The 12,032-nt window shown below is 40.6% G+C and overlaps 1 protein-coding gene across 2 annotated transcripts in view; it reads right to left on the bottom strand.

Annotated features, from left to right (window-relative positions):
* The window catches only part of Itsn1 (intersectin 1), a 173,147-nt gene that overhangs the window by 94,639 nt on the left and 66,476 nt on the right, over positions 1-12,032 (bottom strand). For both annotated transcript variants that reach the window (XM_055614891.1, XM_055614892.1), the window contains exons 6-8: positions 8,894-9,073; positions 7,371-7,467; positions 4,585-4,685 (exon numbers count right to left, since the gene is read on the bottom strand). In XM_055614891.1, the coding sequence (XP_055470866.1) occupies positions 4,585-4,685; positions 7,371-7,467; positions 8,894-9,073 (378 nt within the window). The remainder of the gene's footprint in view (positions 1-4,584; positions 4,686-7,370; positions 7,468-8,893; positions 9,074-12,032) is intronic.

Below are 12,032 nucleotides of genomic sequence, written 5' to 3'. Positions count from 1 at the left end.
GAACACCTTCTGCCACGGCTACCACCTGCTGATTTCGTCATGGCCATCATCACATGAATTAAGGGAAGGGTCAGAGACTCTTAGAGGAAGAAGCCTTAACCCTCTAATACCATAGTCACATATGCTATGCCTTCCTACATGTGTGATAAGGATGTGAGTAAAGGTCACATAAAAGTTGCTCGAATTTCAACTTTCCTTTCAAAAACCAGTTTTATGTTATTAAGAGAATGATAAACATCTTCATTTCTGGCATGGAATAGCTTTAGCTATAAGATAAAAAATGGTAACAGCAGATTGAGTGCTTAAGCAGTGTCAGGAAGAGCCAAATGAGTCATAGCGGTAGCACTGTTTCAGGTGTAGCCCCAGGAATACCATGGAAATGGGAAGCCACAGCCATGACATTAGGAAGACTCCTCTCTCATGTATGAACTTCAGATTTCCATTAGTTAGTTTCCAAATGTCGCCTTTTTGTGAAACACAGAAGTTAATGTTTTCTTGCACAGCCAGGAGCAGAGGCCATGATGTCCCAAAATAAAGGGAAAAGTATTAACGGGCAAGAGGCTGCAGGTTTGTGGCTGGCTGTGGCTGGCTTGTTGTATTCTCTTATGAGGGCCTTGGGAGAGGCAGCGCCTCATTCAGGGGCTTGCTCATTTCCAGGGCCTCGTGGGCATTCTGAGCTTAGCACCCATGCACAGTACCCAGCAGGGGATAGTTGCCATTTCTACTACTGACAATATTGTAACTCTTAGTTATGTATTTATTTGACAGAAAAGTACACAATAGTAACACACACATGCACACATGTAAACACGTACAATGTATATATTTTCAGAATTCATTTTTACTCTTTTTGAAGAGTTTTATGTATTTATATTCTCTCTCTCTCTCCAGCCTGCAGAATTCATTTTCTAAGCTGACATCAAACAGAATTCACCTGGCAACTCAGGAGTGCCTATTTGCCTCTTCTTGAGGACTGCCTCTTAGCAAGAAGAGTCGGCTTCTAAGTGCTGTGCATCTGTGTTAGGACTGGGTAGCTCTGCCCAACATATGTGGCTTTAAAACAGAATATCCTCACTGCTGTATAATTCATCATTGTGATTGTGACACAATTACCCACTAGACTGCAGTGACATTCAGGCAGCTTTCAGTTTGGGGTTCTTGTGAATGAATGGTAAACAGTCTATTTTGGTGATCATACAAACAATTCAGAGAGTGCTGGGAGCACTAAACATTAAACAATTCTTATGATTAATGCACAGTCTTAAGGTATTATGGAATTCTGAAACAAAGAAGGCTTGCTGCCCATTTTCTTTAGGCTGTAACATGATTCAGACAGTTTCCAACATGAAAGTAGAACAGAGTCTGAGGGAACACCCTTTATACTTGTTACAGCTCTCTGCACATCAGAATTACAGACAGAACCAAGTATGCATCCTCAGCAGATCAAATGTGCACAATAGCTGTGGAGGACTAAGTCTGCCCAGATGCCAGGCCACTTGGATACCAGTCTTTACCTGATACAGTAAAACAAGTTTCTTTACCTCTGAAATGAGAGAAATAACGAAAAACAGGAGTTGGCAATGATGGCATGCTTCTTTCTACTGAAACTCTTTTGTGCCTACTCATCTAAGAATGAAACCAGCTGCTTCGGGGATGAAGTGGCAAAGCTGCAAGAACTGCAATTGCAGTGCAGACGGCAACACACATCCACACAGCTCTGTCAGAGGACAAGAATGTCTTGCTCCTAATGGAAAAGCTTAGCAATCCCTGCCCTGGAAGATCACAACTACCTGTAAAATTGCAACCCTTGTTGTGAGTATCAAAATACATCCAACAACTAAGATAGGATTTTAACAGAATGCCAGAAAATTGAGCTTTGACCAGGCAGAACTTCTGTGTGGCAGCACGTGCACATACTGGGGCATCAGCTCAATAGTACCACTTGCAGGAGGTTCTCAGAGACAACTGAAATCTCAGGTTCAAACTCAACTCTGCACCTCCATGTCCGGGAGTGTGCCTGAGCACATGAAGGAAGTGTGATTATGTGAGACTGAGGCTTTGTGTCCAATGACAACTAGCGCTAGCTCTCATACTCAACCGATGAATGGCCAAATGGCATGCTCGCATTTCAGAACGCAGCCAAGCAAAGAGACTCCTCTCCGAGAAGAGGAGAAAGCATTAATAGGATCTCAGAACTTCTACAGCATCCACACAAGCTCTCTGATTTGTCTGTTGCTTTTGATCATGGTATAATTAAGTTTTAAATTTATTATTTAATTAATTTTGAGATTATAATATCATTTGTCCCTTCCTTTTCTTCCCTAATTGTTGTTACAGGTGTGTATACACAGGCATGTTACCTACAGATGTAACACAGTCCTAATTATAACCTGCTCATGTCCTATAATATTATTTCTATGTATATGTTTTTCAGGCTCATCAACATGGATGCCTAAACAGTGAACATGAAGGTACAAGCATAGCCTAGATTTTCCTCTAAGTCACTGAAAAACAAACTACCTGAAGTTTTTTTATTTTAACTGGTATTTATAGTACAAGACCATTACAATTGCAAAGTTGAGAAGTACTCAACTAGATTAAGAAGCCATAATTATGTGTTGTTGTTTTTTTTTATTAAAAAATGCTTAGCTCATTTTAAAACATACTCTATTATTAATTTTTATTCCTGATTCTTTAACAACTACATAACAGTCTGGCTCACAGATAACATTTACACCTTAGATGCTTGTTGGAAGAAACTAGAATACACAAATCTTAGTTTTTGCCTCTGATATTTAAAGGTTCTATATTCAAGAGTGTAGGTCATATCTTCAGGATATAGGCAATACATTTATCATTCATAAAAAATAGATCTCAACATGAAAGAATTTCTAAAGCAAGTCACAGTGGAACACTATTAAATAATTAGCTTACAACTAATACCAACAATGTTCTAAAGAAATATTGAATGTGTATGGAGCACAATGTCAAACATACCCATTCAAAATGCCACTACTGAGTATTTCTTCAGTGCCTGCAGAGGACTATATGTCTGTCTGTTCACACTTCCTAAAAATACTGAGAGCTGCTACTTTAGGTAAAGCAGAGTATGCAGAGAACTGACTATCATTTTCTGATTGGCTCTTTAGGTGAATGTGTTTATCTGGGGTGACTGCTAAGATCTATCATGGAGACAGGATTCAAGAGCAGGGCAGACCAAAGCCTTTATCCAGTCTTTTTTTTTTTTTAAATAAGGACCAATTACTCATCTGGAAGTAAAACGTATGATCATAAAAAAAGTGCAAACAATGTATGAAGAACCAGAATGTAAAGTGTTCTGTGCTGTGGATTGCAGTAAGAACCCACACAGGTCAGGCCATCAATCTGTGGGTGAGCTGCACTCCAGCACGAGGCACCTTTGCCACTGCACATTGTTCCCACTCTGCTCCCCTGTCTTAACAGGAATGACTGACTGCCCATGATCAGATTGATGGCCTGGCCTGAGAGGGAAAGCAAGGTAGGAACAGACTTCTCAGGAGGCAGGCTTCATTGAACAACTCATTTAATTGGGGGAAGGGTGTGTGTGTGTGAGTGAGAGCGAGGGGGGATATTTAAACCTCTGCGGAGTGGGCAGAGGCTTTTGGGGTGAGTGTGCATCACTGGCTGGGGCTAAGGTGCTGCGAATGCCTCATTTGCATGAAGAAGAATTCTAGATGTCTGTTGGACATGACCTTATTAGAGAGGAAGTTTAACCTGGAACCTAGCCACCAGACCACCTCAAGGGTGGCAGAGGTGGGAGCCACAAGGCTATATGAACCATGAACAGGGACATGCAGGCCTGGGGCAAAGGAGGGCGTGGTCCCCACTCTTACTGCTCTTGAGAAGAGGTTTATAGGGTTGGACTTGAACACACTCCTGCTCTGGACGGGCTCCTCCTGGTTCCACAGTATCCTGGCCCCACACATAGGTAAAGCTTAGCTGTGTACGGTACAGGCAGTAATTTCTCACTCACACCAAAACCCTTCTGACTGCCAGAGGAGTACATAGGTCTCAAATGCTTCAAAACTATTTTGTGTTCTATGTGTAACGGTTTGCCCCGTCAGCTCATTTTCCTTTCCTTTCACACTTGTCAGGGCTGAACAGTTATGAGAGGTCTCTATTTGCTATTATGCTTTCTATACAGTACTCAATTCGGTAGCTTTAAGTGCTCACAATAAAGACTTAAAATGGTATCTGAAATGCTTCTCTACCCTTCTGACCTGGATAACAGAATCAATTTGTTTTAGAAAACCCACTGAGATCCTAGAAATTAATTCCTAGCTTTTCATAAGTGAAGAAATGAGATTCAAAGAAATGAGCACCAACCAATCATGCCAGAGTAGAGTTCCTTAATCCCACACCCCTTACCCTGCATGGAGCCTCAAAGCCTGACTCAGGTACCAGGCTCCTCCCCACAAAGGCACTTCAGAAGCTCACACGCTTTGTTCACAGCACCATTGTATTTCATTTGTTTGCTGCTGTCCCACTAGAAATTCAGTCATTAAAGCAATGACTGTTTTCCACGAAAGTTTTGTTTGTAAATACCTGTCAGGTGTCCACTCATGGTTTTGTCGTGGCTGTTGAACAGCTGCCTGTATTTCAGTCTTGATGACTGGGGCACAGCCCATTCTGCTGCTGGAGGGGCACTGTGGGGAAAGAGGAAGGAGAGGGTGATACAATGTAAGAGACACCTCCTGAGGGTCAAGAACTTGTCTGTCTACGGTGAGCAGTGTTTCCTTTTCCCTCAAACCCAGGGCGCCTGCAGCAGGCAAAGGTCCTGCCACTAGACCACATTTGCAGTGTTTTTTTTAACCTTTTTCTTAACTACATTTAAGTTACAAACATCTTTTAGGAGAGTTAACTTAGGTGCTGGAGAGATGGCTCAGCAGTTAAGACTGCTTGCTTACAGGGGACCCAGGTTCAGTTGCCAGCACCAATGTCACGAAGCCCACAATTGCTATAACCCACTCAGGGGCTCCAACATCCTCCTCTGGCTTCTGAGGGCATCTGCACACACATGGCATACATGCACATACAAGGAAGCCTTTAAAATAATCAAACTGTTTTGTTTTTTTGAGATAGAAAGAGAAACAACAGATCAGGTGACTGTTTCATATTCTATATATAATTCAATAATCTAAAGGTTCCAGAGGCATTGTATACCATCCAGGTTTTCATAAGCATTCAGGAATTACTCTATTTAGTTAAAAGTACACTTCAAAATACATATCTTTCTCTACAACAAAATTATGGACCCATTTCTTTTTTTGTTTTTCCATTTATTTCTCTATTTGAGGGGTATGTGTGTGTATGTGTGAAAGAGAGAATGCAAACAAGACATGCACATGTGTGGAGCCAAGAGGACAAACTGCAAGAATTGGATCTCTCTGCCCACCTTGTGGGTAATGGGAATTGAACCCAGGCCCTCAGGTTTGAAGGCAAGCACCCTTACCATCTGAGCCATCTTACTGTCCCTGGGACTCACTTCTTAACGAAGTAAAATATTTCCTACTGGTTTAAATTCCAAGCAAATGGAAAACCTCCCAGAGAGGAAATAGGATATGCCAGGGTCCTGGCAAATCAGGGGAGCAGTCATGGACAAAGCTCCGCTTTCCTGACTGTAATCCAACACCAATGTCTCCTCGCCAGTGTGCTAAACACTGACCCGAGGAAACCCCTCGAACAGTGAGCCTGGGCAAGATACTCCTAGCAATTCTTTCTGCAGATGCCACACAGCACACAAGCACCACACTGACACAGACAGTTGGTAAGAGTCTAGTGTCTCATCAAATAATTTAACACAACAGAGACAGAGGGGATGGCATCCCACGTGAAGGCAGACGATAAGTCTGTGTATGTAATCTCCTTCCATGCTGACAGAGATTCCTGTCACACACAGTGGTCTTAAGCACACACTTAAGTTTAGTTATCATTTATTAACATGTGTGGTGCCCATGTAGCTACACTCACTATGCAAAGCACTTGAAGAGTAACTGTACAAATTCACCCCCTTTCATTCCTGTGGGTTTCTTAATGGAAACACTTACCGGGGTGGATTCTGCTGGAAGCGCCTCTGCAGCACTTCTCTCATCCTGGCTAATGCTTTGCTGATTCCAGCTCCTGCCTACTTCCTACAAGCTAACTGTCTTGCCCCTGCACTGCACAGATAACGGGTGTGCTCACAGACGCTCTTTCAGATTACACTTATCAAGCCACAGCTTTCTGCCACATCTCAGAGAATTTAAGAAGCATGTTACCTAAAAGTTAGGTAGCACAATCACAAAAGTTACAAGTTTACATTATTGAAAAGATCACTGCCCATGTGGAAAACCCAACTATCTAAAAGTATTAATATTTGCTAACCTTCAATTAGTCATCCTAGTATCATAAAGCAATTTTAAGGTTGAATTCAGGATCACGTGAGAAAAGTTAAAAACACACGAAACTTCAGCTTGAGACAGAGAAAAAATTTAATATGAATGAGCTTAAATCTCAGTTCTAGAAAAAAAATGAGGTTAAAAAAAATACAAGATAATAAGAAACAGACTGTATAGATTCTCTCAGTGAACGCTGATCTGAATGACTCCTTTTATTAAAATTGGTGCTCACTACTACTGTTCTACTATGTCAGACACATTACGAGATTGTGACTGTATTAAAAGCAAGTCCAACTTTGGTTCAAATCTCATATAAAAATTCATAACTTTTAAATGATTAATACAAGATCACTAATTGGCTTTTCTTGTTTCCCAGAGTCCAATCTAGTCTGTCTAATTCTATGTCTTTTCAGGTGCTGGTGATGAACACAATTCCTAGCATGTGCTGGGCAAGCTTTCTACCACAGAGCAGCACGACCAACCTGCACTACAGAACTTTAGTTTAAAAAAAAAAAAAATTAAGAAAATGGCATGTTCTTGATTTGTCATCTCTGAAGTAAATAAGCGATGACTTCTAACCACATTATGCAGAATTTTAAAAGGCATTATTAGCATTCTACAAAATTAAAGAGGGTAAAAATAAAGGCTGGGGGCTGGAGAGATAGTTCAATGGTTTAGAGTACTTGCTGCTCTTGCAGAGGACTCGGGTTAATTTCCAGCACCCATGATGGTTCATAACCATCTGTAATTTTAGTTCCAGAAGGTACAACACCCAATACTGACCTCTGTGGAGATCAGGCATGTGGCGCACGTACATACATATATGTAGGTACAGCAGGCAAAACATCAAACCATAAAACAAATCTTAAAAAAGTTAACATGGACAAAGTTCATTTAAAGAGAATCAAATGATGCTTTAGGTAACTTCCCATTAAAAAAAAAAAGCAGTCTCACCTGGCTACATCAAATGATTGTGCCTTCTGTAATTTAGTGTTTAATTGTGACCCTGGACCAGATCTGCTGAAGGAAGAACTCTTTGGCAATGTGGCTGCTGTAAAAATAAAATATTGAATAATTTTAATTCTATAAAAATAAAAATATTTCCTGTGATTAAAACATCTAAACATCAAGTCATAAAATCCGAAGCAGTGGGCACCCGACTTCTTCTCCAGTATGGAGTCCCAGTTACTCCCCTTTACTCTGTCTTCTTGCCAAAAACATTCCATGACTGTTCTTCTGAGAATCAGCTGAGCTGTAGTGCTGACATCCATAAAATTTTATTCTTCATTCTATAAGTACTGTTCCAAGTAAGACTCCATTTTCTTACCATCAAATGAACTAAAATATTAGTTCCAGACGTAGCAACCAAGAAGTCACAGGTTGCTTGGTCCTGGCTATATATCCTGTGATGCTGGGAGGCCCAGATCTGTGTGTGATTCTTACATGGCCTGATGAAAGCCTAAGCAGAGCCTCTACCATAAGACATTGCCTAGTGTCTTGTAACGCTTGTCACAGCACAAAAAAAAAAAAAAAAAAAACAAAAAAAAACCCACGACAGAGCATGTGGGCTCATTTATTCCACTAGAACAGTTGCATAAACTATGCTATGTTGGCTGCTTTCATATCTGCAGCCTTACATGAAGGACTGCACGGGACGAACAGAACAGGCTCATTAGATTTTTTTCTCTCACTTGAAACACACACATATATAAGTACAGTCTGCTTCAGGTGCAGCAAGAGTGACACAAATACAATGCTAAAACTTATGCTACTGACACTATCGCATTTACTCAGATATACCCAAACACCTTTTAAAAGGAATCCCATATTGCCATGAATTCATTATGATTTGTTAGACTAAGGCTATCTATATCTACAGTTGATGCTTTTTTAATTATAGAAAAGACTTTGAATAAAGTCTCAAAATGAAATTAACTAAACCAGGAACTAAAATAACAACATCTTTTCCTTCAATTAAACAAGTGTTTAGTACTGTGAGCTTAATATATACGACCATTCAGTTGACTCTCTTCCCCATTCTGTCCAGTTCATTCTACTTGTTCAACAATGCTCACTCTTCCTCACCATGGAATTCTATTCATAGAGGACACGCTTAGGTATTAGCAATTCACAGAAGTTGAAGTAACTGATACAAGAAAATACAAAATATTCAACTACTGTTCAATGTCTGTTGCTCTTACCAGGCCCTTGAAAGGCAATTAAGCTCTTGGCTTTCACCATTGGGGTTCTCTTTGTCTACAGAGATATCAAGTCCCAAAGTGACATTCACTTTCTCTCCTTCTACTCTCATGCCATATATGTCATATGCTGGGAGGAAATGAGGAATCAACCAGAAGATTTACAATCCCTTACTCTATAATGAAATATCATTTAAGTATAACTAGAAAGTGACAAAACATTTAACAAAAAATAACAAAATGTAAGTGGTAGCAACAAGTTTCTACGTAGGCACGTACCAGGATGAGCAAATGCAGGCAGAGGCTGTATGACGGGAGGGGCCCCGTTAGCCAGGGGAGGCACTGCTGCTGGAGGGACAGACGATACTAAGGGTGGAGACATTCCAACAACTGGGATGGAGCCCATTGGCACTGGGGCAACAGCAGCAAGGGGTGGCATGCTAGCAATTCCTCCTATACCTAGAAGAAAAAAGCCCCAATAACACTCAGCCAGTCACATGATAATGTTAACTGACATTTAACCCAGTACTAGAGGAAGAAACTCGTGTCCCAGATGTAATATATCCCCACATAAAATAGTCACAGGGCTGACAGCACAGCTTCTGTAAGAGCTTGCTTGGCTTTTACACACAGTTCTGCCTCAACACTGCACTAGATAGATAGATAGATAGATAGATAGATAGATAGATAGATAGACAGACAGACAGTCAGATTTAAATACACATACCCTCAGGTTAAATGGCTGGAAAATACAAAACTTTATGTCAAAATCACAAGGCCTTGAGCTCTCTTGCTCTTGTGGTGCACTTGTCAGTGTTGACAGTTTTCTCTATAAATCACACTATTTTTTTAGGGAATAACAAGATTATACACTCAGCTAGAATGCGGATTCATCAGGAGAAAGATCAATAAGAAAACCACTGGGGTCAGAGATGTGCCTCAGTTGGTAGTGTTTTCCTAGTGCACAGGAGGGCCTGGGTTCAGCCACCACAGCACACAAACTAAGTGTGGAGGCACCTGCTTATAATCCCAGAACTCCAGAGAACCATATCCTCTGATTCAGATGATGGTTGTAAGTTTCAAGGTAACCCTCAGCTACATAGAGAGTTTGAGGCCAGCCTGGGCCTCAAATTTTTATTTTATTTTAAAACAAAACAGCAAAAAATAAATAAAAATAAAAAAATAAATAAAACAGCAATGGCAGTAAATTTAGAGGCAACAAATATACTATATAGATTTTGGGTCTGGTTAATTTTTGTGTAGTGTTTTTATTTATTTGCAAGTTCTTAAAACATAATAAAGCTTACAGAAAAATTTAAAGGAAAAAATAAGGCGGGGCATGATGGATCACATCTTTAATCACAGCACTAGGGTAGTAGAGGCAGGTGGATCTCTGTGAGTTCAAGGCTAGCCTGGTCTACAAAGCAAGTCCAGAACAGCCAGAACTATTACACAGAGAAACCCTGTCTCAAAAAGCCAAATATAATAATAATAATAATAATAATAGGAATAATAAATCAGCCGTTTTACCTGCCTCTCCAATATATAATTCACCTACTAATAACCAAAGAGTTAATGAGAGAAATTTCTTTATAAATATGTTCTAACCAACAAAAGAATATTGGAACTAAAACAAAAGCTCTTATCTTATGTGTTTGTCCCCTCTTTAACAGCTTCACGAGTTTTCTAAGGCAAAACATTCTTGTAAGGTGTAGCTGAGAGTGGTCCCACGGCCTATAATCCTAGCACTTGGGAGTAGAGGCATGCGGTCAAGCCCAGCCTGAGCACTCTGAGCTGCTTGTCACCACTCTACTGTCCCCTGACAGCTTCCTAATTGACCATTGTCAAAGAACACACCTTCCAAGTTCATCAGGGATATTTTATCTACAACCAGATTTATTCTCCAAGAAATTCTGCTATCCTGTAGCAAGAAATGCTGGTTCTAGTCCACAGTCTAGGATCAACCATTATTTTTAGACCGTTTCAGTGGACAGAGGAAAGAGAAGGTAGGTAGATGGACAGACAGAATAGTGGATGAGTGAATGCATGACTAGGCAATAGAACAGATGTGAAGACTGGCATATCCTTGAGACCTTGAAAATCACTTTTTCAGGACATTAAAAATCCTTGGCTCATTCCTTCCCTAAGAATCCTACATATGTTACTCAGTTTTCTTTTACAACAAAACACTGCATCATCATCTGAAGCTAACCATGTGATTACTTTTTCTATGTGCTCAAATATGTTTAAAGTAGAATATACCTTAAGCTTGGTCTTTTCAAGTCAGTATTCTTAGACATATTCTTTCAAACTTTCCATTTCTAGATAATGAATGGTCCTGAATTCACTGTAGTTTGCTTTGTTCCCTGGTGGGAGATTCTTCATGAGTTCCTATCCAACTTTCTTTTTTTTTTTAATCGCAGTATCTGACAGTTTCTTGAGTCTTTTTTATCTACTGTTTCATTTGCTTCTAATTTAAAAAAAAAAAAAAAGGTTTTCTTTCTTTTCAGAATAGTATCTCTGAAATTGCTTCTAGCTTCCCTTTTGTTTTTAGAATAAAGTTTGTTGCCCAATCTTTGCTGAGTCCTGCCCCCTCACCTCTGGGATGTTTAAGTTGGTCTCTGAAGCCCTGTATCATGTCCATGACATCCTGTGGTTGGTCTGAAGGAGTGGCATCATTGTCCACAGAGGTGGGGTGACTGCAGCTGTATAGCATTTTTCTAAAAATAACTTGGTGTAGGACAACCTGACTCAAACCTTTCTGTTACTTGTTTGTATGTGAGTACTGCTTTCTGGAATTTCCAGTCTTTGTACCATTTCCCCAACACTTTCCCCCAGATCTTTCAGGCCTTCTGCAGGTCTCACATGCAGTACTCAGAGGCTTTCACACACACAGTGCTCTGACTGGTTGTATCTATTTTCTAAGCAATGGCTACCAATCACCTTGTGGCTTCTGTTTCTCAATTATACCAGATAGACAATTTTCCTCCTTGTGACTCCTGCATTGTGGCACACTAACACATTTCTGTCTTATTTTTATTCCCCCTATGGTTATGCATGTGTGCGAAGTGTGAATACATGTGTTGAGTGTCTTCACAGGTCATTCTCCACATTATTAAGGCAGGGTCACCTGTTGCAGCGGACTTGCCCCTCTGTGTGTGGGAACCACAGTTGCCTGTACACCTGCTCATCTTTACAATGGGCTCTGGGGGATTTAGACTCCAGCTCCCATACAAGCTTCACACAAGTTCCCTCCCCCTTGCAGCCCCTTGTCCTAATAGAACATGACTATTGTACTTTCCCCCACTCTGTGTAGCCTTGGCTGTCGTGGACTCCCTTTGTAGACCAGGCTAGCCTCCAACACACAGTGATCCAACTGCCTCTGCATCCCTGAGTACTGGGATTAGAGACATGTGCC

The sequence above is a fragment of the Psammomys obesus genome, unplaced genomic scaffold, assembly GCF_907164565.1.
Source record: "Psammomys obesus unplaced genomic scaffold, mPsaObe1.curated_primary_1811, whole genome shotgun sequence".
In the NCBI taxonomy this organism is placed as follows: Eukaryota; Metazoa; Chordata; class Mammalia; order Rodentia; family Muridae; genus Psammomys; species Psammomys obesus.
Note: the sequence above shows the minus strand (reverse complement) of the source record. Positions and strands in the feature narration are given on the sequence as shown.